Source organism: Daucus carota, chromosome 6 (assembly GCF_001625215.2).
Source record: "Daucus carota subsp. sativus chromosome 6, DH1 v3.0, whole genome shotgun sequence".
Classification (NCBI taxonomy): Eukaryota; Viridiplantae; Streptophyta; class Magnoliopsida; order Apiales; family Apiaceae; genus Daucus; species Daucus carota.
This window is the reverse complement of record NC_030386.2, coordinates 25,684,741-25,711,964: the sequence shown is the minus strand read 5'-3', so window position 1 is coordinate 25,711,964 and position 27,224 is coordinate 25,684,741. Positions and strand designations below refer to the sequence as shown.

Genomic DNA, 27,224 nt, shown 5'->3' with positions numbered 1-27,224 from the left:
TTAAACTAAAACTGGAAGTAGTACAGGTGCTGAAACTTTGTTTTGTATTCACTGAATTCAACTTGTTACAGCATAGACTCATATATAAGAAAACAACGCACTACCCTGAGAAATAGCAACAACTAAAACCACTACTCAACAACTAATCTGAAATTCAGGACTCAAACAATCACATCTAACAGCTAGTTGACAACTCCTATAAATTAGGATTTATTATTTGACTCAGAACTAAATAGATAAATGTAAATAATTCTAACACGGGATGGCAAGCCAGGGCATCATAGAAAACTTTTGCTCAAAATGCTTGAATAGTTTTTGTGGGTTGGAGGCATTTTTACCAAACTTAACCCCAACAAAAACGACCTAAAAACCACCTTTAGGGTGTCTAGCATTGTAAATATCCACCAACGACGATACATATAGCCTCAACTTATTAGACCAGCGGACAAGTGGCACAAAATGTAGGACAATAACCTTACCCTCCAGGTGCTTAGCCTGAACCGGACCATGTCGGTCATTGTAGGTGATGAGAAAGTCTCTGTGTTTCGTGAAGAGAATATCCGATAAATTAACTCTGTCTTCTTTCAATTGCCGGTCATTGTAGGTGATGAGAAAGTCTCTGTGTTTCGGGAAGAGAATATCCGATAAATTAACTCTGTCTTCTTTCAATTGCCTTTTTTCTTTGAACACTTGCGTGAGCTCGAGTCTTTTCTTCTTTTTCTACCTAATTTTTGCAAAGCACCGCAACCGTCGTCGATCCTCATCTTCTCCGATTAGGGTAGTGCCGTTGTGGTGGGCTCGCGGATTAATTTGTCGCAGACTCGCAGTGAGCAGCTGAGTCAGGAATTAGGGTAGTGTCACGGTGTGTGCGTTGGGGAAATATCACAAGTGATTGAGATAATATTTCTTTTGGTGACGCCATTTAATTTTATACTAGTTGAGAAGCCGCGCGTTGCGGCGGCTTATAAAAATTATATTAATGATTCAATATTAATATTTGTAGAATGCAATAATTTAATAGCTGTCTATAAAAAATATATTAATGATTAAAAATTAATATTTGTAGGATAAAATAAATTTTATATTATAAAAATCTTGATGTAATACCAATGCTAATATATAAAATTGCATTATGAAAATAAGAAGTCATGATGTTACGAGTAAAAAGATGAGGAACCTATATGTGTTATTTGCCAGGACGAGTATGAACAAGATGAATTAATTGGACGTCTTCAGTGTCGGCATGAGTATCACGTGGAATGTGTAAAGAAATGGTTGAAACAGCGTAATAGTTGCCCCTTATGTAAAGCTGATGCAGTTTCACTGTCGACATGAATTAGGCGGAGGGCTTCAATGACATATGTTTACAAGTTCGTTCTAGAGAAGGAAAAACATAAGATAATTGTTGGATTTTTAATTCGAAGTGTGTGATTTGCTCAATCGTGCTCCTTGTCCTCGAGTTGCTTAGGGTTTTAGGTCTAGTGTGAAGTTTATTTGTTAAATTGTTCAAGTCTGCATTACAATCAACACATATGTTTCGTTCTAATAAAAAGAATCTATTTTGTCAAATAGTCACATATATTCGTGTACTGAACGTTTCCACACTATGAATCTGTGGCGCAATGGTAGCGCGACTGACTCTGGATCAGAATGAGAGCAATGGTTTATTCAGATTGGAAAGGACTATGAGTGGGAATTAAAACGCTACAACGCGTGGTAACTGACAATATGCTAACTCTTGTACAATCTCCTCTGCTGCTACAACATCTGGTTATATTACAGTAGACAGAGACTGGCATCTTAGTAATCTATCTGAAGGCAATTTGTTAGAACAAGGCTGACCTATAACTTCTTAAAGAAATGCAAGGTGCTTGGCAGCCTTGGCTTCTAGTGCCAGTCATACTGTCATAGTGCTATTTCTGTTAAAGTTCATTTCCTGGGCCAAGTTCTAAGTAAGAATTTTTAAGACTCTAGGTACTAATCCTCACCTTTCAGCCCTTGAATAAGCCACTCCTAGAATCTCTGCATCTGCTGAACTGTGGTGGACACTGGTTATCATTCATGATTCTCCTGTCGGGACTTCCTCTGCTGGCTTGAAATTTTAGACCTGGTATAAATTGACAGATTTCCATATCAAGTGTTGACTTGATACTAAATTGTTCACTATTCTAACAGATTAGCTTATGTATTTCCCACGGTGATGTGAAGGCCACATTAAGACATTTATGTGTGTTTATTGTTTAACTAAGAACAAGTATTTCCAAACAAGAGGATGATCCAAGAGCATTACGACTGATCTAGGTGATATCATGGTGAGAAATGTGATTTTAGCCTTACTTACATTTTACGATATTCTTAGATATTTCAATACAATTTAAAATATAAATAATAAAAGTACAAATGTTATAAATCACGCATGTCGGCATTGGTGTACGAATCTCCTTCATATATAACGTGTGCTAATAATTCTTTTTATTATCAATTAAGTTTATACATTTGAAAATTCATTCAGTATAATCGGTTTGTATTTCAATACAATTTATTTAAATATAGATAATAAAGTTACAAATGTTATAAATCACCCGTGCATGACACGAGTTATAAACCAGTGTATATAAAGTACAATCAACAATAAAAAAGATAAAAATTTAATTGTGAAATATCAAATATATTCCTATTCAATCCATAATTACAATTAAATGATTATTTAATATATTTTAAATTTGTACTTTTAATTTTTAAATGTTTTAACTTAATTGATAATAACAAAATTTATTAGAACACGTTATATATGAAGAAGACTCGTAGAATAATATCGACCGGTTGATTAAACTCGACCGACCAACAAAATTATTAATATCTCAATTTTAATAGTATAATAATAACGATGATGATAATAATAATAAATAGTATAGTATATTCTAATAAATAGATAGTATAGATTTGTGATATTACTTTTAAAGTGATAACATGAAATAATTAAAAATAACATTCATGTATTCAGTTAAAACATATCATCGATTGTATATTAATAATTATATATAATAATATTATCTTTTGCGACGTAGGTTGCATGTCTAATTGTTGGAAAATTGATTTTTAGTTAAGAATCCGAAAAAGATAATATACTTTAGTTAAAACTGGTGATTGCTATGCTGTCTGATGTTAATTTTAGAAAAATTGAGTTTTCTTTAGTTAAAATATATAAAAAAAATATAATTTTATTTAAAGAGAAAAATTATTATATAATATTTTCGGTTTAATAATATAGTTATAGATATGACCAGATAAGTTGATTCAAAATCAGATCGAGAAAAGTAAAATAGATAATTAGATTCAAAATCAGATTGAGAAAAGAAAAAGTGGGCACACACCCTCAACCTAACGGCTAACTTATTAAATACATAGATCTTCCTCTCTAAACATCTCCACAAATCACAAACAGAACATCTGCAATTTTAGCATATTAAACACGCCATTCTCATAATGACAGCCCCTGCTCATCGTCTTCCTAATCACCCAAGACATCAGATGATGAACAATCCATACCTCCAATCTTCTGCTGCAAACTACTTGCCACATGCTGCTGCTCATTATCGTCGCTGGCCTGCCTTCAATTCACCGCTTTACCTGTCTCTGCATTCTCCCAATATTGCTCTCCACCTTCAAGTAATCTCTCTCTCTCTCTCTCTCTCTCTCTCTCTCTCCCTCTCCCTCTCCCTCTCCCTCTCTCTCTCTCTCTCTCTCCCTCTCCCTCTCTCTCTCACGCCCCCTCTCTCTCTCACGCCCCCTTCTCTGTTGCTTTGTCTCTCTCGCCCCCCTCTCTGTTTGAAACGAAATATATATCCATCTGTTGCCATGAAATATACATAGTTATCGTTTAAAATTAAATTTGATAGAAATTGTTTTTAACCCTGTATTCAAAAATTCTTGCAGGATGAAACAGCGATAATTGGAGGAACAGGTGATTACCGGTCAAATGCTTGGTATTCATATAATCAGCCTAGTTACGAGGTAATATATCTGTAAAAGTTAAAGTGTTTTTAGAGCTTGCAATTTGAAACCTTAATGACTTGTTAAGCCATACTATACTGGTACCTACAATAGCGAATTATGTAATGCAGGGAACTCTTGAGCTTGAGGAACAAATGGGACGAGTTGATAGCAGATTTGTAGAGGAAACGGTGATAATTGAATCAACATATGATTACCTCCCGATTCGGGCACATTCAATCCGTTCACGTTTATATAATCAGCCTACTTACGAGGTAATTTATTGTTGTACAACTTAAAGTGGTTTAAGAAATTTCACATTATATCATTATTGTTTTTAACAATATAATTCAAAATTTTTGCAGGATGAAACAGCGATAATGGGAGGAACAGGTGATTACCGGTCAAATCCTTCACATTTATATAATCTGCCTGGTTACGAGGTAATATATCTGTATAATTTAAAGTGTTTTTAGAGCTTGCAATTTGTAACCTTAATGACTTGTTAAGCCATACTGGTACTCACAATAGCAAATTATGTAACGCAGGGAAGTCTTGAGCTTGAGGAACAAATGGAACAAGTTGATAGCAGATTTTTGGAGGAAACGGTGATAATTGAACCAACATATGATTACCTCCCGATTCAGGCACATTCAATCCGTTCACGTTTATATAATCAGCCTACTTACGAGGTAATTTATTGTTGTACACCTTAAAGTGGTTTTAGAAATTTCACATTATATCATTAATGAGTTGTTAAGTCATAATAATACTAACGTTATCTGATCATGCAATGCAGGAAAATCTTGAGCTTGAAGAGCAAATGGGACGAGTAGATAGCAGATTATCAGAGGAAACAATTATGGGACATCTAAAAGTAAGAAGTTATGATGCTACAAGTGAAAGGATTAATGAAGAACCTGACATCTGTGTCATTTGCCAGGGTGAGTATGAAAAAGATGAACTGATCGGAGGCCTTCAGTGTCGACATGAGTATCATGTGGAATGTGTAAAGAAATGGTTGCAGCAGCATAATAGCTGCCCTATCTGCAAAGCTGATGCTGTTTCATTGTCAACATGAATTGGTAGGTCTTCACCGACAGATGTTGACAAGTGCTAGAGGAAAAACAGAAGTAGGACTGTAGGACAGTTATTGGAATTATAATTAAAAGTGTGTTATTTGATGAATTGTACTAGGTGTCTTCAAGTCGGTTAGATTTTAGTTCTTACTCTGTATGGAGTTTATTTGACTGATTGTTCAAGTCCGCATCTATAATCTATATTATATGCCAGCTTGCCCTTTTTTTGGTTTACAAATTATCTTTTCACCCCTTGAGCCTTAACCAGAAAATCATCTCCTGTGTATGCAAGCCTGGGTATACTGTCAACAGAGAACTGCTATTACTCTGTTGAAATTTGTATATACCATTCTGGATTATTTGTTTTATGTAGTCAATTGGATTTTGTTGCTCTATATTAGGGAATTGTGATTGGGAGCCCAGTTGCAGAAGTTATTACTAGAGCTATGATTGTCCTTGTTATACATAAATTTGGATGCAGCTACAAATGTTTTCTCTTTGTAATGCATATTTCGCAAATGTTTTTATGATCGTAACGTTAGGTTCTTTCTTCAATGTTGTTGCAGTTCACTCGCTCACATTGAGAGCTTCCCAGTCAAGACCTTGGTATGTTTTTCACCTTGTTTTCTAGATTTCTCTGATTTATGGACCTGTTACCTAGCATTTCATGAGATAGAAATTTGATCTTGTATAAAACTGAGTCGTTCGGTTAATATTGGGTGCAATTTCTTTGATGAAAGGTGCAATATTTTTAAATGCTTGTGCTGTTATTATACTTGATATATAGTATATACGACCACCTTACAATATGAAATGTATTGTAACCGCTTTATGGTATCTTGATATGTCTTAAACCAAGTATTAGTAGAAGTGGTTCCAGGAAAAATATTAGTATAAGTTGCAGTTGATTTGATTAGATTATATTGTCATTTGCCAACTAAAATATTAACTTTCATGGCATAATATGCATTGTTCAGTATCGAAAATCCTACTAAATTTGCATTAACTTTAGTATCATGCAATTATATATAATGAAAAAAATAATTAGCAAAAAGCTTTCTCGAGATCACAATAGGCAGCACATTGAATAATCGAGTTGCATATAAATTACAATATAGTGGATAAACATGGACAACTACTTTATCAGGGAAAAGAAAATATAAAAGTAAACAAATCCATTTTGATGCCTACTTGTGGGTGAATTTTAAAATGTAACATTTAAGCTAAAGTGCTGCAGAAGGCTCTTTAGAGCAAGTCCAATAGGTTATCTATCTCATTACCTATTAATAAGTGTGCCTAAGAATAACTGAGAGCTCCTGCGGTAAAGATCTTGGTACGTTTTCCACGTAATATTCTTGATTTTTTGTGATTTACTGACATCTTACCTAGCTTATAATAAGATATAACTCGGATCATGTATAAGGTTAAATTGTTTGGTTAATACTGAGTGCAATGTTTTTTTTGAAAGGTGCAATTTTTTTAAATGCTTCTACTGGCAGTATACTTGCATATTCACCCCCTTGTAAGTGATATGTATTGTAACCTGTAAGTGGTATCTTTATATGTTTTGAACCAAATTATAAGTTGCAGTTGAGTTGATTAGATTACCTTGTGATTTTTCAAATAATTTTTTTAACTTTGACGGCATATGATCTGTTCTGTATTAATCCTTTTTACAACTTTAGTATCTTGAAATTATATGAAATGGAAAAGGTTATTCAGATAAAAGCTTTCTTGCGATCAGAATAGGCAATGACATTGAATGAAGGAGTTGCTTATAAATGATTGTATAGTAAATAAACATGGTTAACTAACTATACTTTATCAGGGCAAAACAGATGTAAAACTGAACAACTTCATGTCAATGCTAACTCCTGTGTGAGGTTCAAGACATGACATTGAGCTGAAAGCGCGCTACAAAAGGCTGTTTAACAAGAAATAGGTTTGTTAAATATTACAGAAATACAACACAATTCTTTTTTGGATTAAATTTATCTAAAAAGGCCATGATGTATATGTCTCGTGTGTTTCCATGAAATTCTAGCTATGATAGGTTACATGCGGGCCTTGCCATGCCAAGAGAAAGATTAACATGCCAATACACAAGTGAGTTTGTTCTATTTGTTACCTTTAGATGTTATATTAGTACAAGGAATGTCCTCTTATGCAGCTGCCTGAGATGCTTGATTGAGATTAGCTCATTGCTTCTGTATCGATTCATTGCTTCTGTATCGATACTTCTTTACTAAAAACATAGCAAGTGCACATAAATTTAATCAGGCGAGAAATAGCAGATAAGAATTTTGATGTTGCCCGGATATGATGTCCCAGCTAGTGATCATAAGTCCCATTCAACATTGTCAGCCTATTGTAAATGTGGGAATTTGATGATGAAATTAAATGAAAAAAAATAATGAGTAGACAAATTGAAAACAAATAAAAGTTCATGAGAACTAGTGCACATAAGAGTAATTCTAGATTTATAAAATTATTCTTTTTTGAGTGGTTTAATAACGATAATTAAAAACTTAAAATGACGCACATTTTTCCCAGAAACTAGAAACCAATAAATGTTGCAATAGAAATTAATGTTAAGATCATTTAACAAGATCATTTCAGAATTCAGAAATGGAGACCACTGAACTTTAGAAAACTAGAAGAGAGCAGGTTTCCAGTTTCTTGTGTCTTCCTCTCATAATGTTGCATTGAGTGATATGTGCAATAGTCGACATGTATAGCAAATTTAGATTAAAATTTGAATAGATTGCATTTTATAAGGGCAGTTCATGTTAACAACATAGTCTGCTTTTTGCCACACCGTTGGTAATCTAACATGTCCCTTTCCAAATTATTTGTTTCGTTTCTTACTTTTTAACGTTCAGTAGTGTGCATTTTTTGAAAGAAAATCGCATTTATATCCCCATTGCTTGTAACTAAGTTATACATCTACACAGACAAATTAGGAAATGTCACTGGTTTACAAGAGTAGGTAATGTATAATGTTAGCTTCGAGTGCTAAATAAAAATGATAAGCATCTTGTCTGCGCAACTCACAGTCCTGGTTGTTTCAGCTTTTCCGTTAGAAAGCTAACTATACAGCATCACATGAAAGTGAATGATGTGAATGGATGATTTATGTAATATACTTTCTTCTGAATGATAATCAAAGATTACTCTCGAGAAGTGCTACATGCCTACAAGGGTATATTCTGTCTATCATTTCAGTGCAAGCTCTTTTATTTTGTAGTGTTGGCTACTTGGCTGTGAATTTTTGCTAGGCTCTCAAGGCGACTTATCAGTAAGACTTAAGAGTGTTGTTTGCTCTAATTAGGTTTGTTTTTGTTAAAACGACTTCCTGGTCAGTATTGTTTATTTCTAATAAATACAATATTTTTTATAAATGGATCTGTGGCGCAATGGTAGCGCGTCTGACTCCAGATCAGAAGGTTGCGTGTTCGATTCACGTCAGGTTCATCCATTTTTTTACTTTCCTTTGTGATTACTGTATACCAGCAGTTCTCTTATAAAATCTTCTGTGACAGAATAGTCGACAGATTTTTTCTCAAACTTTGGTTTGCACTTTTTTATATTATACCATAAGTTAGATCAAGATCAACTAGAATCTTGCCCCTTTAACCCCTTTACCTGGAACAAGAACATTGAACTAACCCTTTTTCTTTTTTGATTAATAAATTTGATAAAGATTCCGATAAACTTGTTCAATCTAAGATATTTTCCAAGTTAGGCATGGTACCTTAGAAGTCCTTCGTGTCTCTGTTCCTGTATGTTTGGCTGGCTAAAGAATAAGATGCAAAGGCAAAACTCATCTATCATCTTGGCATATTTGGGATATCTGCACTCTATATAAATGCACCTTCGTTATCGCTTGTTTTGCCAAGAAAGCTTGCTAGATTTCACAAAGATTTTGCTCACTGCTAAAGAAATGTTCAAAATCAGCTCGAACAACAACGATGGTCATGCCAATGACAAGCTGGATTATGGCTGGAACACTACATCCCAAGGGTACCATGATCATCTTCTAAGGATTGAAAGGATGCCTAGCGTTGTCACTGATCTTCCTCGCTATCCAAATATCTATATGATGCATAACAATAATAATAAGGCTAGTACACAGAGAGAGGGAGAGCCGCGTCTGATCACTAATCAGCCGCATCACAGGAATCAAGCTCCACAGGGTCAAAAGAAAGTTCATTTCATCGAGCAAGAAAGAGCTAATGGAGGAAGTGTTGATGCTGAAGCTGATGGATTCATCAGGCAAAAGCACAAGACGTTTGAGCTTGCCAAGTGGCAGACCTTCAAAGCGGTTTAAAAGCGCGGAAACTCCATTTTATATGATGCATAAGTAATTCACAGCTTCTATGTCACCGCCTAGAATAAAAAGTTCACATCTTTGATGCATAGCCAAAGTTATATACTTAACTTGGTCTTCTGTATATGTACTGGACTACTGAGATTATATAAGCAGCTACGATATGTAATGTGATATACTAATTTATCATGAGTCTGATGTAATTCTAGCAGATAAGTATGGTTTCTATAAATGAACTTGATCGATCTTAACCAAAAAAACAATAATAACAAGATGTTAATATGATTTGATATATAAAACACTACTACGAGTGAACATGCGTACATTTACCCTCCCCGCGGTTTTCAAGGGGATATACCGAGTACGTTTGGTTTGGTACAGAATGAGTAAGCAAAACTCTGTGATGACCAAATCTGAGTTTCATTCTCCCCTGAATCTTCTGGATGACACTCTCCCTAACAGACTTGCTAAACTATTCGAGTTTTCTTTAGGCTTCCTCTTCTTCTCCCCTTCACCAGCCTTATCCAAGTCGAAACAACGATGGTCAAGCACCAGAGCAGCATCTAGTTTCTTGGACACGCTAACAATCTCATAAGAGTCCCACAGTGACTGCCCAAAGTCCCAACTGCCACCATTAGTATGCTTCATCGCCAAGGACTTATTATTGTAAGCTTCGAGCTTAAATCGAGACGGCTTGCTCTTAAAATTCATCCGGGGTGCATCGAATTCACTTGTCGAACTAGAAGTACTAGGACTTGTTGAGTGTCCATACCATGCTTGTGCCACAGCCTTGATAATCTCAAGCTCATGCTCATCTTTTACCTCTCTTTGCTTCTTCTTCATTGACAAGTAACAAGTGACATGTATGAGCTAGAGCTAGCTAAATCTTTGGTTCTCTGCATATGGGAATATGTTAACTAGTTTTGAAGAGATGAGAGCCTTGCATAAATTGGTGATACAGAATTGAGATGTTTGAAATATGAATTTGAGTCCATAATCAGTGCTAGATATGTTTGTATGAGTGTGTGGTGGGAATGAAATTGAAAATGATGGATTATCTTTTGTCATTTTCTTGGAAATATCTTACCGAAAGTAACAATCAGCAATTCAGCAGCATCAATGAGACACACTTATGATTTCATTGAATTTGTCTGAAGAAAAAATTTTGTTACAAACACGAGAAATTTCTGTTATACAAAGAGATATTAGTCCTTCAGTAGTTCAGTTTGGTGATGATTTTCGTGTTATTTTAGACACTTTCTTATACAAGGGATAAGGGAATTTTTGCGGATATCATTAATGGATCTTACAAATAAGTACGTGTTCTACTAAATTGTCGCTACAGGATAAACTCTTAACCACTTGATTTATGCAATAATTATATATCATAATTGGTGATCATCAGAGGATGTTCTTTTAGGATAAACTCTTAACCACTTGATTTATGCAATAATTATATATCATAATTGGTGATCATCAGAGGACATTCTTTTTTGAACCAGGAATGATGAGTTGTGAATTTATTACTCTATATTTTTAACGTGATCATCAAATGATTCTTTTTTTCTTTTTTTTTGATAATGCAGTCTTATATGTCTTACAACTTAGTATCTGTTCTAATAATTCTCGGGGTGAGCCAAAGTCGAACCCGGATGTTCCGGGTCAACGGAGGATAAACCCACCACTGGGCTATCCAATCGTGCTGAAATGATTCTCTTTTTGTTATATTTAATTTCGTATTCATTATTTTTACGATTTTTTGGTTGGTACCATTATTTAGTTTTTCAATTTTTGTGCATGTTGATTTGTATTTATTAGTTCATCGTTTTTTTATGTAAGAACTCACAGCCCCTACCCTTCATATGCGCACCGGGTAAATGCAAGAGCTCACGCAATGGCCTACGTGTTTTTAGAATTAAATATTTCATATATTGATATTTTATTATCTAACATACTCGTCATATTTATCTATTTTATAATTATATGATAATCAATTTTTTTGAAGAAACTCCATGCTCCAACTATTATATTAGGATCTAGTTTAGTAACGTGTCTTAATAAAAAAAAAAAGATCTTTCAAACATAAAAAGAAAAGAGAAAAATAGTTAATTAACAATTAAAAAACGACGCCAGCAATCCAGAAAAAACAAACTACAGCAACCCTCCCGCGCGCATTTTGAAACTAAAATTAGAAGTCCATTCCCCCTTCTGCTAATTTCTAGGGTTTTGTATTCTCTCATTGCTAGCTACCTCAATAATTTACAGAGAGAGATTGGTAGATATATATAGAGATAGATTGAGAGAGAGAGAGAGAGATAAAGTGACAGAGGAAGAGAGAAGAAATGAGTACTCCAATGGAAATCTCGGAACAGCAAAATCCTGTGAATGTCACCCCCTCCGACCTAAACGGCGTCGTTTTCGAACCTCCTCCACCTCCTGCTCTTCCTTCTCCGGCACCTACAGCCATTTCCGAGGACAAATTTCTCGTTTCAGGTACACACCTCTATATGTGCTACCTCACTTCAATCACACACACATGTACATACAGATATACTTGTATTTTCCACGTGTCACATAATATGTGAATTTATTTATGTAATTGCAGTTGAAGTATGCTTAAAATCATCAAGTACGGCTCGAATCGAAGATGTTCAGACTGCAGTTGAGAAGTAAACTCTTGTAACTCTGTTGTTTACTTCTCGGATTTTATCGATAGGAATATTTGATTAATTGATTTTGACGTGCTCTCGTTTTTTTCATATTGTTGAATTATGCTCTGCAGTTTGAGTGTGTAATTAGTATTATGCATTTATAAATGTGCGCAGGATGCTTGAAAAGAGAAGCTTGAGCTATATTGATGGTCCCATTGTAATACCACCTGATGACCAGTTTCTGGTAGACAATGTACAAAGAATCTGTGTTTGTGATACAGGTAACATTGTTCTATTGAAATTACCGAGTTTTATTATAGTTCGAGATATGAATATAATCTTTAAACTTATAATAGTTATAACTTATAAGCCAACATATAAGTGAAACATACAATATGTACTCCTAATTTAAGAAAATAAGATGTGCACTTTTTGTACACTAATCTTCAATAGTGTAGAAGATAATATATTAGCAATTTCTCAAGATGTTGTTTGTGCAAGTCCATTTTGCTTAGATTTTCAGAACATATGCAAACTACTTTTTGATCTTATTTTTTCGAAATAATATGAGTTAGTGGAATATATATTTATCCCTTTCAGCTCTTTCCATTATATTTTGTGATAGTGATAGGGGCATTTAAGTATCTCTCGTAATTTTTCTGATTCTAATGCTTGCATTCTCTGCACCTCTATTTCTGGGGTTTCTGCATCCTTATTGATGATTGTTTGCAGATGTGTGGGTGGAGAACCATGATATTCTACTGTTTTGGCAAGTTAAACCTGTAGTGCATGTCTTTCAGGTATTTTATTTATTTGGCCTACTATGAGCATTATATCCAAAGGTTTTCTTCCATGTATGCATTTGTGATAACTTTAATATACAACAGTATGATATTTTTAGCCTAATATATTGTGGATGCTCATGTTGAACAACGCAAACAAAAGATATTTTGCGTCCTCAGTTACATAATGATAAACTGGGAATTCTCAATTTTATACCCCTACAACCACAATGTTTGCACGAGATTCCTCCTAAGATGTTCAATAAAGTTTACGATGTTTCCGCATTTAGAAAATTTCTCCTCACCTTTTTAGTAAATTTTCTTTGAATTTGCACACTTAGAAAACTTCTTGCCTCGCCATATGATATTATAAATACAAAAGTACTTCAATTTTTAGAGTTAATCCTAGGTCCAATACTTAATGTGGCTAGTCCCTGTGAATGTATCAAATTTTAAGAAGTACTGGTAATGCTTCCTTCCATAACTACTGCATAATTTTGTTTGATGCATTTGACAAGCTGACAGTGATTCTGTGAATTTTTTGGGTTGTCCTTGAATACAGCTAAGTGAAGAAGGACCTTGTGAAGACTTAAGTGGGGATAACAATCTTTCCAGCTTTAATGAATGGATGCTTCCTGCAAAAGAATTTGATGGAATGTGGGAAAGGTTGATCTTTAATAGATATTCTACTCTTTAGATTTCACAATTCTTGACTCTAAAATTTTAATATATGCTTATGCAGCTTGATTTATGAGTCTGGTCTGAAGCAGAGGTTATTGCGATATGCAGCTAGTGCGTTACTTTTTACCGAAAAAGGTGTTAATCCCTTCCTTGTGGCATGGAACCGGTATGGATATCTTTGTTCAGTTGACATATGTATACAAATTCAATATAAGAACAATCAACTTGAAGTTGTAACTGAATTTTCAAATTTTTTTCAATTTTCTTTATAAAGGTGTATAATTTTTGTGATCAGTTGTTGATGATTTACCAGAAGGTGTATAATTGTTAGATAGAGAACGCATACAACAAAATACATAATAATTTTACTTGACACATACATCTTGTTGCATGAATACATTTGCATGTTTAATGAGAAAAATAGTAGATTGCTGCAATTAATTATTACTCGTATCTTTTAGCATCCTAAATATTAACAAGTTTCGAGTGTAGAGTTAAAGCTCGTATTCTGTTTTCCTTTCTTTTCAATTCCCGGTGTACAAATTATTTACAAGGATGGTCTGTTAGAAATGCACTAGTTCTCAAAAGATTATTCTTATCATGTCTATTTGACCTCTTGCTGATGCTTTATGTCTATTGTTTGTAGGATCATTCTTCTACATGGACCTCCAGGGACAGGCAAGACATCCCTGTGCAAAGCGCTGGCTCAGAAGCTTTCCATACGTTTTAGCTCCAGGTTCTTACTGTTTTACATCTTTGTAGTCTGTTGACTGTTTTGTTGCACTTTCCTGCTGACAGCCACCACCGTGTCCAATAATCAGATACCCACAGAGCCAGTTGATTGAAGTTAATGCCCATTCTTTGTTTAGTAAATGGTTTTCAGAAAGTGGAAAACTGGTACGTTATACAAGATTGCATATCTTATGACGTATTTTCTTCTCGGAAACCCTATTTGTTTGTTATCTTGTGGCTTATATATATTCCACATGCGTTGTTTAGATATCAGTATGGCACTATGAGTTTGTGCTTCCTCCCAAATCTCTGATAATTAGATTCAAATGCAACCATGAGATACTGCGATCTGAATCACTAAAAAATGATATCAATTATTTTGGGTGCATTCATATCGTATAACTTATTGATGAGTTCAGTTTATGTTCTCTGAATCCAGAGGTCAATATTGTCTTTGATGATTTATGAATTCCGTAAAGGACACTCTTCACTTTTGGTTTCTGCATTCTTGTTTACATGCTTTTATTTTTCTCCATTCAGTCAGCAGATAACGGATAGCATGGTACAAAGTTTTCCAAAATATTAGTTGATTAAATAAGGTCAAAAAGTTTGTACCATAACAAAATGTGATTCTTTCAGGTTGCGAAGCTTTTCCAAAAAATTCAAGAAATGGTGGAAGAAGAGAACAATCTGGTATTTGTTTTGATTGGTGAGAATTGATTATCAAGTGACAAGTATATCTGTTCATGTTTCTGGTTGTCTGTCCATCTGAATGTGTATTCATATTTCTGGGTCAAATTTGCAGATGAAGTTGAAAGCCTTGCAGCTGCTAGAAAGTCTGCTTTGTCTGGTTCTGAGCCATCAGATTCGATACGGGTATATAGCTATTTTCTTCATTTATAAAATTAAAGTACTGCAAAATTAATCATACAATTCAGTGATAATTTATTTTTTCATGATTTATCTAAGCACTCACATCACATTATATTACATATAGGTTAATTCCTACATTAGCACCACATGTTGAAAAATAGCTGTATATATATAGGAAAAAAAAGATTGTTTTTCACTAAAGCATGCAGTTATGCAGTCCATTGTTTATCTTTAAGGCATCTGGGGATTTGAATGTGGTTTTGCAGGTAGTGAATGCTTTATTGACCCAGATGGACAAACTGAAATCTTCGCCAAATGTGATAGTTTTGACAACATCCAATATAACAGCTGCCATAGGTAGGTCATGATGATCATTGATCACTTACCTGTAGAATTCACAGAATCGTCAACATTTTCCCTTATTACCCACTGTAGTAATCAGATAAGTAATATTGATACGTTTAAGCTACAAGCACATAATTGATGGCTTTGTAATGCTGAGTGGTCTCTTAATAAAATCTGACTTTTGTATCTTCGGTATCTAGATCTCATCAGCCCACATGTTTATAGTTGTCTACTTGCTATTCTTCTCGGTGTTGAGCAGTTTATCTCTCTAAGTAACCCCAGTTTGATATCAACAGTGCATGTTCAATTTTATTTATTTATTATTATAATATTATTTTATTTTTGTTTTTGTGGTATGTCAAATTTTCAATAGGGCATATATTATATGCAACCTGCATTTACATCTTTTCCATATGAAGCTCAGAAACAATTTTACCCCCTCTATCTAACAAAAAAGATTGTGACCCACAAATGAGAAAGATAAGCCACACTGGTCATTTCACACAAATGGGCAACCTACTCTTTGTATCTTGGAACCAACACCTACCAAGTCACAGAACCAGCTATTAGTTTTTTGCTTCTTTGTGCCAAGTTCTAGGTTTTTGACACGCCATTACTTGATCAAAATTCAGGAACTGGGAACTTGATGACAAAAAATATTTGCAAAATGTTTAGTATCCATGTCTTGCTTGAGTTTTACCATTCTTCTTCTGTCTACAATTGTGAGTTTTTTTGGGCCTCGTTTTCTTCTTATCTATGGAATAGGGTCCTGTCACTATGATCTTGGCATCTCATGATCTCGGACTAAAGACCCTTGAAATCTATAAAATATACATTTTATTTCTGTTGCAGATATAGCTTTCGTTGATCGTGCTGATATAAAAGCCTACGTAGGCCCTCCAACTCTTCAAGCACGTTATGAAATATTAAGGTCCTGCTTGGAGGAGCTTTTGCGGACTGGAATCTTATCTTACTCCCAGATACAGGTGTGCATTGAACAAAATTTATGCCATATAATTTCATATTTTTATGACATGATGACGTTTCCCTGATAAAGGCAGGTAAATGGTTCCAAATCCATGTCCTTATACTTTAATGCCCTGTTTCCCTCTCTTTCAGTTTTACATTAGAAACTTACAAGAATATAAAAAAATACTGAAATGTTGTAGGAAGGAATAGGCCTTCAGTCTCTACCAAATTACTGTAGTCTGAAAGAGAAGTTAAGTGTAGCAGTAACGCAAGAGTCCCAAACCCCATTGCATTTATGCCAACAGTTGTATGAAGTTGCTGAAGCATGTGAGGTCAGAATCCATGACATCTAGACCAAATTAAACTGAAATTCAATACTATCATAAATTTGACGAAGTTTGTAATCTTTCCTATGCAGGGTTTGAGTGGAAGATCATTGAGAAAACTTCCATTTTTGACACATGCAGCACTCGCCAACCCTAGTACTTGTGAACTCTACAAGTTTTTGTGTACAATGAGAGATACAATTAAAAGGGAGCGTTCTGATTTACCTGATTGAATTCAATAGCTCTTAACCTGAAAGATTCTTGCCGGATAGTATGAGATTCCAATCCTGCAGTATCCATGACTTATGAGCCTTGGTATATGAGTGATAGGCCATCGAACGTAACTTCATTGCAGTTCTTATCAAAGCAATTGGTTACTGACCTAGTTCTGTTGTACAGTTACATATACAAATGGGAAATCACAAACTTACTACTACGTAGTGATGTTTCAGCTGTTCTTTACTCTTCTGTTAATTTGTACGTTAGACATGTATAACCATCACTAAATACAAATTGGCAGAAACTGTCTTTTTTTTTTTTTTTTCCTCCTTTATTTGAACTTAAGCCACCTCTAGCTATTTATGTTTACATTCACCAGCTAGCCTGGATAATAATTTGTTTGTGCAAGTTGGTTTAAGTTTTAATTTACCCTCATCTATATTAGCATGTAGATTCATTTTCAAATAACTAATTTAGATTAGATCAACGTTTCTGACTTAAAGTGAAGAGGTCTGTGGTAGTAATAGTTCATTTGAAAAAGACAATTTAAATGTGGACTCAGTTTGTTTGTGGAAGACCCTTATTTATTGCAGTCTAGAACTTTACTTTCTGCGAATTGAGTAACCATTTGAATTCTGGTCACCAAAGATGTCCTCTCAGATGATCATGTGAGGAATCTTAAAAATTGCAAATTGGGCAGCAGGACATGATTGCTTTCCAATTGCTGGTTGCTTATCTTTATCTTGCTAGTTCAGCCAAGGGAGACACTTCATAGCAGTGACTAGTGAGTCATTCCGGGCATAGGCTAAGATTCTCCAAACTGCTCGTTACATTTGTTCATCCACAGATGCCAATGACTTTGGAAAGTCGATTGAGTTTTCGCTTTTCTTTGAAGCAAGTATGAGTGCAAAATACATCCAACAAGACACAATATTGTCTAAACTAATAAGATCCAATATAATGTTAACTTCGTGCCAAATCTTTGTCTTCAATGTCATTTACATATTATCTTCAGCAAGGCAACCCGCTTCAGACAGATAACAAAAAACTTACATTATGCCCAATGCTTGCACCTACAAATCTAGAAGGATATGCTCTTCACAGACTAAGCCAGCTAGTCAGCTACAACAATAGATGAAGTAAAAAGGAAAGCATCATGTAGTAAATTGAGGAAGTCACGACAAGAAATAACTTTACAAGGAAATTTTATAAACTAGCAGTGGTGCTGGTCTATAAAGACCCAAATTAGAAAATTTCAGGTACTAGCAGTGGTGCTGGTCTCTAAAGAACCAAAAAAGCTGCATATAGCCTTGTGCTTGCGAATATGAAGAGGGCACTTGTACAAAAGATCTTTTGCCTCAGAATATCTACCTTCCTGAAAGAGAGATTGAAACATTAGTTGATAAGCCGAAACAGCTGGATAATCTTTCGAACTCAAAGCCTTGAAGAAGTCCAAGGCATTCTCCACAGTTCCATATTTTGAAATATAATTATTAAAAGGTTCCGGGTAGGGTGGATAATTGTGTTTTTTCATCAGCCTAAGAAGGTCGAGGGCTTCTTCAATTTTCCTTTCTCCTAGAAGTTTGTCAATGAGAGTTTTAAAGGTAGCTTGCCAAGGTCTCAAATGAATATTTTTCACCAACTCAACCAACAACTTGTATGCTCCAGCAGTTTTGTTCTGGTTAAGGAATCCTTTCACTAATATGTCCAAGAGATCAGCATCAGCGTCAAAGTCATTCTCCATCATCTTTGCAAAATAAAACAACGCCTTGTCAACTGCACCAGCTGCACAATGTCCTTGTATCAGAATCGTCCAAGTCTTAAGATCAGGTATACATCCATTTGCTTCCATAACATCAATCACCTTACACGCCTCTTCCAGTCTTCCCGCTTTACCAAGTCCATATATCAACTGGCTGTAAGTTATGTTATCAGGCTCGTGTCCTCCTTTTCTCATGGCTTCCATAATTTCCTCTGCTTCTTCGAACCTTCCCACACTAGTCAGTGACCTATGGATTCCATCATAAAAGGACTTCGAGAGTGCATGTCCTGCTTCTTCATATTTCTTTGCAACTCTAAACACCAGCTCCATATCTGGATTACTAATCGCGGAAATGCTCCGGAGAAGCAAGTTACAATCATTCATTGAGGGTTTATACAGGCCATCCATCATATGTTCATAAAGCTTGACTGCATCTTCTAACATCTTAATCTTCTGAAAGCGCCTCGAAATCTTCACATACGTATCAATATCAATGTCATAACCCTCACTCTTCATTTCCTGAACCATATCCCAGAACTCATTTACACTGTCATATCTTCCAAGAACCCTAACAATCGCATTATAAGTCACCTCATTATGTTTCCAGCCACAACCCTCAGTAAACCACTTAAAAACTCTCACAGCTTTCAACGGACTCTGTCGAAGTTCCTTCAACACCCTAACAACAAAATTATCAGAAACAGAAACCTTCATATCCAACAACCTTTTCTCAACCTCATCACCCCACTCCAAACCCAAAACCACATCAACAACCTCCTTCACAACACTATCCACAGCATTATCCTGAATCATCCCATTATAAAAATGGGTAAAAGCTGCAACTTCATTACTCATCTTCAAACTCTTAAAACCCAACAGAATAGTTTTATACGTATCCCCATCGATAAAAAACCCGTGCTCTTTCATCTTTGTCACAACAATCCAAAACTCTTTCATTAACTTATTACTAGCCAAAATCTGAAGCAACAAGCTATACATTGCAGAACTAGGCTCAAATCCATTTTTGTCGACAACCCAGATAAAGAATTTGAAAGCTTTAAATGGGTCTTTATCAAGTCTCTTTAAAACATAAATAACAGTCCCATGGCTCAGTTCAGGTTTTGTATCAAACAGTTCTTGTTCTAATTTTTTTGACCAATCTTCAGACACAACAAGCTCTAAAATCGGCTCAGGTTTCGATGAAAAGAACACATTTTGATGTGTAAATAAACAAATGGGTGGGTAAAATATTGCAAAATGCGATGAGATTGAAGGAGAAAGATGAGCTACCTGATAGGAGAGTGAGTGAGTTGTAAAGAACCGAGTCGAGTAGAGCGAGTTGGCGAGTTTAAGTGAGCTGAGAATTCTCCTTGTTTGATTCATTGTTTGTAATTGTGATGCAGCTTGAAAAATCAAAGTAGATATCAAAATAATTGGGGGTTTGTTTGTTCTAGGGTTTATCAGAGCTAAAACCCTAATTAAGATCCGTATGTACTGTGTAAATATTTCATCTAAATGCTTTGTTATACAAAAAAAATTGTTAAATACAAATAAATATATATTAATCAAAATAATTTTATATAACTAACCTTGTATCAGTCGTAGGAGTGTATTCTGAGATTTTAATTTAATATTGTTTATAAGAAAAGTAAAGCGGATAATAATTTTAAGTGATTTCAGCTTGATTCGAAATTGATTCGATTGCTTCCACGAACACGATCTGTTACCTGTAATTGTCACCCTTAGAGAAAAGCAAGACTGAAGTTCTAAATATCTCATTAGTCAAAATTTTTAACTTTTTTTTAATAATAATTATATATAAATCATTTTTAATTTTATTATTATATTTATAATATCTCATAAGTCATTAATAAATCAAAACTATCTGAACAAACATTTTACATTCCCAGTTTATCACATTTTAAATTCAACTGATTTTAATGAATTGTTTTTAATATATGAATTTTAATGAATTATATATGATTTTGACTTTGTTCGGATTTTAAATAAAATATCACTTTTTTAAAACTTAAGAATATCATGAATTTTGGTAAAATTCAAAACACGTCCCATTAAATCGTTAGTCAATTTTAAACTTGGCCAAAACATATTCAAGCATATCATTTGTATGGTTAGTCTTTTAAGATTAACGATAAAAAATAATACGTGAAAATTACAACTTGTTAGTTATAGAAGTTCCGGGGAGTCAAATTTATAGTGCAATAAAAGAACAGTATCAATGTATGTGCCAATTTTTGACGGACTTCTCTGATTCTTCTCTGATTCTTTATACAGGGTGTTGATATATTCACACCCTAAATTTATTTATCAGACACCATATACCCTATTTTATACCAAATTACCATGTATGGTTCTCTGCAGAAAAATCAGAACACCTGAATAACAAATACAAAATACTATAAAAGGAATGAAATATCACAATCTGCCCAGAAAAAATTAGTTTACATCCACATTGTTTTTTATACATTTATCAAATGGAAATCTATAAATCCTTTTTTATACATTTGTCAAGTGAAGAAACTATGTTGCAGAAATTATTCTCCAAAACAAGTTAACCTATATGAATCAACTCAATGAAGTATCTAAAAATGGAAACTATCTAAAACACATATAGGCCAAACACAATAAAATCAGCCCAACATGCTGTCATTATACTATATGTTGCCATATGTACAAGTACACTCTTCATAAAACAGTGATAGTACTGTAACTAGAGAGTGGGTCAATTGTGTGCCGAGACAAGTAATCGCTTCCAATGCATATGGAACTTATATAGGTCCCCATTAAACATAAGCAACGTCTCACCTCGGAAGCACCATGGAATCAGCAGTGAGTTGGTACTCTAATGCAATGCTAATCACCACTTTAAAAAACCATAGAACTTTAGATGATTTCTATCCAAGTTATAACCTCGTCTCACAATCTCAGAAACTCCCATTAGCCAATATCGTCAAGTTACAAAGGCCTGCTTCTAACCTTCCAGAGAAAAGCTACAACTTTGTAGATCTGTCAAATATCTTCAAACTTTGAAGGACGACAATATGGTTGATGCATTCTAATTCTATCCAACTTATTATCCACAGCTGAGCAGGAAAGGTAAGATGGACTCACTAAAATACGCAGCAAGGAGTCCTAATTGGATCACTCTTCAGCACTTTCAGATGTATAATCAGAAATCTCCATGTCACAGGTTCTTACAATTTTTTCACGAGTTTCTGGAGGAAGCTCTTTCAGAAGACCTGAAACAATCTGTTTGTGCTTCTTCTTAAGTTCATCTAGCTCTCTTTGCTGCTCAAGCAGAAGGTTCTTTAGTTTCTCTGCAATCATGTTATCATCATTTAAATCAGTGTCATCTAGAGTTTTGTCTTTCAAGAGAGGATGAGCTATATCGCCAGAATGGGAATCAAGAGAACCATGTGAATGATCACTCAAATTAAATTCTTGATTTTCTACAACATCGTCAAGAACACCAACATTTTGCTTTTCCGGTGAAGCATCATCGTTTACATTATCCTCGTACTGACAGCTAGCTGTTGATTGCACATCTTCATCAGTCAAACTACCCCCAGGGGTTGCAGACTCCTCATGAGACAAGTTTGAAGGTCCCAGTCTATGCGGGGAGCAAGCATCACCTGTTTTGGGCGAATCAGACCAATATTTCCTGCCTGAAGGCATCCGCTCCAGGACAAGACTTCCGGAACGAGCTCCTGACTCATTTGTTAAGGGAGAAGTAGCATCCTGACCTTCCGAGACAAAATTTTCACAGATTCCAACTTCAGTATCAGTATGATCACCAAAAAGATCTCCAGGTGCCCATTCTGGAATATATGAATGAATTTCTGTATCAATCATCTCAGCTATGGCTGTTACATCTTGATCAGTCAAATCTAGCTCTTCAACCATTTCACTAGCAACAGCAATTGACGTATCGACTTCAATATCAAATGGGAAGTGAATATTTCGTATATGACCTGAATTAAATTCCAAAGTTCAGTTGAAGGCCTTATCAAGTATAATCCTATGTATTTGTAAATATGAAAAATATTGCTAAGGAGATGAGAAAAGCAGATAAACCTGTGGAATCTGTCATCCTTAGCTTCAAAAATATGGTGTTTAGATCTTTCCTCTGACCCTGCACAGTAAAGTCTCTATTTCCCTCGTGTGTAGGATCTTCCCCATTCTTACCATTATTTAAATGATCCCTGTTATTATCTGCACATTACAACTGTAAGAAAATGAATGAAAACGATGTAGACTAAGAGACCAGAAATATTTACCTGCCTGTTGACGACAGGATTGTGAGGATTGACCTGTAGCTTCATTATTTTCATCTGACCGCAGAAATGGATCCATTAGTAGCTCCTTGGCAGACAACCGATCAGATACTTTTGCAATACACTTCTCTATAAAGATTTTGACTCCAGGATCCTTCACTTTAATTAATGATGCAGGTTTGATTCCCTACAAGGGAAGGTCGGAAAAAAAAAAAGCAGAAGAGCAAAGGATTATATAATATATAAAAAATTTAGACGTGGAAACAAATCTAGAAGGATTATTTAATGGAAACAAATCTAGTAAGTTACAATAAACAAGACATGCCTATATCTATTCTCTCAAAGTTATAATACTGATGATTAATGTTGCATAACGACCTCTAACGTTCCATGAACTGGGAACGAGAAACAGCTATATACTATACATAGTAAAGTGTAAAAGGGATCATTGATCTTTGGTTGTTATCAGTCGTCTCTGAGTGCTTTACCTCCATACCAAAATTTTAAGGAAGCTCAAGGGTTTACTACGTGGCAACTACAAAACTATCCTATGTATAATAATAAGCAAGTCCTTGGTTGTCGGTCGTCATTGGGTGCTGGACCCCTGTACTTAAATTCATAGGTAGCTCAAGGGTTCAATACTTGTCCACTACAAAAATAACAAAGCATATATTTATTATTAAAAGATAACTTTTGGGACTACAAAAAAATAACATAATAGACATGTATTATTAAAGAGGTTCAGGGTTCGATACATGACATAAACAAGAAAGAACATAAATTTATTTATTACTAAAAGAGGTATATAGTTCCTGACCAAAAAAAGAAAAGAAAAGAGAGGTCTATATTTTGTCGGCAACACAGCAAATATATATTATTTAAAATATACAAATATTACATAACAACAAATCGCTGGTTTAAATAACATATAGAAGAACAAAAATTAATACAATATAATAAAGAACAAAGAAAAAAATCTATGTATTGCATTTGTACCACTCATAAGCTTGTATGAAATAATGAGGACAAAACTGTTTAGCCTGCCAAAATTCATCCAAATTCAAGAGTTTTATGAAGATTGAATTCTTTGACTAAGTAATTACCAAGAGTGCAACCAATTGTCGTTTGGTAAATCGTAACATACATCATTAGTTGATTGAGATCTCATTTAATCTACATGTATTAAATGGTTCACTTATTTACTTCTGAATCATTCACAGCCTTAATTAGCCAACTGCGATTTCCTTTCTCCAATAAAAGCATATTGTTACTATTATATATTTTTCCAGATAAAGAATAATAAGAATAATTATGACTCAAGGTGAAAAGACATCGAAATACTGCTAATGTCATCGAGCCGCGTTAAGGGTAAGCCAGCAGTTTACTTATACGCACTGCTCTAAATAAGACTCCTATATTAAAATTATCTCTAATCTTTTTAAGGCAGAATGACATGTATATGATGGCCATAGCCATGTTGTCCGACTAATCGGATTAAATAAATAAATAAATAAATAGGAAACTATTCATGAATATGTAACAATTTCACAACTATTTACAACTTATAAACAGCAATGTAATATATTTGTCCATCACCCAATTTAATCATACAAAAGGACAGTATTATGGACCAGAGAAACAAAGCTGGACTAAAAATAAACCGAAGAAATCACAAGCTGGCAAGCTTACAGATGTCACTTTCTTATAAATTTGAGCCGCATTGGCGCATTCCACATAAGGGTACTCAAACGTCACCAACTCCAGCAAGCACATCCCGAAGGCATATATATCTACTAGCTCGTCATATTCCTCCTCATAAAGTTCTGGTGCCATGAATTCAGGAGTACCTGATGTGAAATTATTGCTTATATATATGCGTCACAGAAAGAGGTAACTAAATAACCCAAGACATAAAAAGGGCACAGAAGCGAATGAATAAGGATTCACCAATGACACTGTGTGCTGAACGAGCTTGTTGAAGAATGGCAGCAAGCCCCAAGTCTCCAATTTTCACCTCTCCTTGATTGCCATTCACTAGAATATTGTCACACTTGAGATCCCGGTGAATAACCGGCGGGTCGTGGCTATGGAGATAGGAAAGTCCCTCTAAAATCTGCCTAGACCATTTCTTCAACGCGCGCAAATCAACATGCTTATGCTTTTTCCGATATCTGACAATATAAGAAACAAAATTAACACCCAATAGCAAAATGGCAATTCAGCAAAATCAAAAAAAAAAAAAAAAGAAGAAAGGGAACACATAAACTTACTGCCGTAGAGTTCCAGACGTGAAAATTTCAGTAATAAAGTTAATGTTCTCAGTTTTCGTGTCCACCCAAGAATTATAAAACTTGATAATATTCTTATGCTTGAGAGTCTTCAGCAAATGAACTTCGGAATATAAACGCTCCAAGTCCTCCGAATTCCTCAATAAATCAGCAACTTTAATTTGATTCCAAGCTACTTCAATCCCTTCCAATTCATCAAAAGCTTTATATCTACCCAATTTTATTAAGGAATATCACACATACTACAAACAATCTTCTAATTATTTTTTCTCGGGTTATCAAAGGCATCAAATTTAAGTACTAAAACCAAATATTTCACTATAACAATACAGAAAAGGATACACTTTCTTGAAAGCCCCCTTCCCTAAAACCTCTTTATACTGCAAATCACACAAGAGCTCAGATTCAAGATTATAAATGTACTAGTCTCAGCTCAAAAGCAATGCAACTACATTACACAAAACATCAACAAAAACAAAAACAAAAATCACAATCGCAATAAAATAAAAATACTGACCCGTCCATATCTGCCAGAAGGATCAACCTCAACAAAATCAGCTTCAGAATCATCTGGGTCATGATCTGATGTCGATTCATTGGCCATTCTTTATCAACCAAACCCTACTTTCTCCTTAAAAATCAAATCTTTATATGAATTTACCCAAAAAATTCGATCTTTTCTAGAATTTTGAGCACAATTGTAAAGAATGATCCTGAATTAACTGTAAAGATTCACAAATCCAATACAAAATGAGATGAAACTAAAAAACAAACAACCCCTTTGTGTAGTACGCACGTACGTGTATGTATGAATCGAAAGTAGCAATGAAAATGTGAAACGAGAAATGGCGATGTGAAACTATATTTTTAGCTGCTTACTGCAAATTGTTGTTTTCTCTCTTCTATTCTTACGTTTCCCTTTTTCTTTTTCTTTTTTTTTTCAATAATTAATTAATTAATATTTTATTAGAATATTGTTTTAATATGAATTTAGCTGAAATGAGTGAGATCTGAAAAGGCCCCATTTGGGCCAAGTCAACAAAGGTTTGTTTGGCCGTTTGGGTATGGAACAGAAGGCGTTTTTGGTTTTATATTCACTAAAATATATAAACTCAACTTCACAAATTTTTAATTTAATAATGAGAATTTGTTGGGCACGGGACAAGTTGCGTCTATTATTGTCAAAGGTCTGTTAGCAAAGTCAATGTTGTCTGTTCTTGTTGCTGAGAGGATATTTCTGTTTCAGATCAATTACAAAAATTCTATCTATTCAATTCGGACGTCGATTTTTTTTAGTTATTAATACTGTTCTTAATTATCTAAAACCAGTGTTCTAAAAGTCGGCGATTAATCGCTGTTCGATCGGCCACCGTCTCGATTAAGCGTTAATCGGTGAAAAATCGTTTTCTCAAAAAATCGGGATTAATCGGTCGAAAGTCGGGATTAATCGGAAAAAGTCGGTCAAAAATCAGTAAATTTAAAAAAATTAAAAATAAAAAGTAAAAAAAATTAAAATTTAAAATTTAATTTTAAATAGAATAAAAGGCACGGAAATGACAAAATACAGAAATTAATTTTTTTTATTACCTTTCACTCTTTCAATATTAGCTCCTAAGCTCTAATTACATAAATTTGTAATATTTTCCTTCGCAGATTCAATCAAATTCAAGTTTATATATGAGATGACTGCTTGTATATTATATAAAGGCATGTTTGTGTTATAAAAAATCATTAATCTTTTAATTTTATATGACTATAAATTTATATTATATAAAATTATATTAATATATATATATATATATAATTAATTTAAAAAAATAATATTAAATTGATTCCGATTAATCACTCCGATTAATCTCCGATTATCCGATTAATCGCTGGACGGTGCTTTCACCGACT

At 34.3% G+C, this 27,224-nt stretch overlaps 5 protein-coding genes and 1 non-coding gene across 13 annotated transcripts; 3 read left to right on the top strand and 3 right to left on the bottom strand.

Moving 5' to 3' along the window:
• The first annotated feature begins 3,387 nt into the window (after positions 1-3,387).
• On the top strand, positions 3,388-8,729 carry LOC108226879 (E3 ubiquitin-protein ligase MBR1). 8 transcript variants are annotated; one of them, XR_010284842.1, is made up of 9 exons: positions 3,392-3,669; positions 3,937-4,014; positions 4,125-4,268; positions 4,359-4,436; positions 4,542-4,685; positions 4,793-5,078; positions 5,639-5,678; positions 6,911-7,014; positions 7,117-8,729. XR_010284842.1 is itself a non-coding variant. In XM_064080455.1 (8 exons), exons 1-7 carry the CDS (start codon positions 3,487-3,489, stop codon positions 5,072-5,074), a joined length of 843 nt encoding a protein of 280 aa, XP_063936525.1. In that variant the 5' UTR covers positions 3,392-3,486; the 3' UTR covers positions 5,075-5,078; positions 5,639-8,729. The 8 variants fall into 8 exon arrangements, 5 of the variants coding, with proteins under 5 accessions (XP_063936526.1, XP_063936525.1, XP_063936524.1 ...); XR_010284841.1 differs by having other exon boundaries at positions 6,901-7,014; XR_010284840.1 differs by having other exon boundaries at positions 5,639-7,014.
• Positions 8,475-8,546, top strand: TRNAW-CCA (transfer RNA tryptophan (anticodon CCA)). The gene has a single exon. It is a non-coding gene; the product is annotated as a tRNA-Trp (tRNA).
• A 1,093-nt stretch (positions 8,730-9,822) lies between the features above and the next one.
• On the bottom strand, positions 9,823-10,245 carry LOC108225315 (uncharacterized). The gene has a single exon (XM_017400152.2). The coding sequence runs from the start codon at positions 10,243-10,245 to the stop codon at positions 9,823-9,825; it is 423 nt and encodes a 140-aa protein (XP_017255641.1).
• A 1,305-nt stretch (positions 10,246-11,550) lies between these two features.
• Positions 11,551-17,413, top strand: LOC108224273 (pachytene checkpoint protein 2 homolog). Its single transcript, XM_017398795.2, has 14 exons — positions 11,551-11,895; positions 12,008-12,071; positions 12,228-12,334; positions 12,786-12,853; positions 13,398-13,501; positions 13,578-13,682; positions 14,163-14,252; positions 14,338-14,413; positions 14,888-14,957; positions 15,054-15,124; positions 15,388-15,478; positions 16,319-16,452; positions 16,636-16,767; positions 16,854-17,413. Exons 1-14 carry the CDS (start codon positions 11,745-11,747, stop codon positions 16,992-16,994), a joined length of 1,404 nt encoding a protein of 467 aa, XP_017254284.1. The 5' UTR covers positions 11,551-11,744; the 3' UTR covers positions 16,995-17,413.
• Positions 17,414-17,913: 500 nt separating this feature from the next.
• LOC108224272 (pentatricopeptide repeat-containing protein At3g48250, chloroplastic) lies at positions 17,914-20,257 on the bottom strand. The gene has a single exon (XM_017398794.2). The coding sequence runs from the start codon at positions 20,123-20,125 to the stop codon at positions 18,236-18,238; it is 1,890 nt and encodes a 629-aa protein (XP_017254283.1). The 5' UTR covers positions 20,126-20,257; the 3' UTR covers positions 17,914-18,235.
• A 900-nt stretch (positions 20,258-21,157) lies between these two features.
• LOC108224412 (probable serine/threonine-protein kinase WNK3) lies at positions 21,158-26,225 on the bottom strand. The gene is made up of 8 exons (XM_017399032.2): positions 25,843-26,225; positions 25,668-25,705; positions 25,308-25,535; positions 24,985-25,208; positions 24,727-24,884; positions 23,041-23,224; positions 22,838-22,975; positions 21,158-22,734 (listed from the first exon to the last, which is right to left on the bottom strand). Exons 1-8 carry the CDS (start codon positions 25,927-25,929, stop codon positions 21,905-21,907), a joined length of 1,887 nt encoding a protein of 628 aa, XP_017254521.1. The 5' UTR covers positions 25,930-26,225; the 3' UTR covers positions 21,158-21,904.
• Positions 26,226-27,224: the final 999 nt, after the last annotated feature.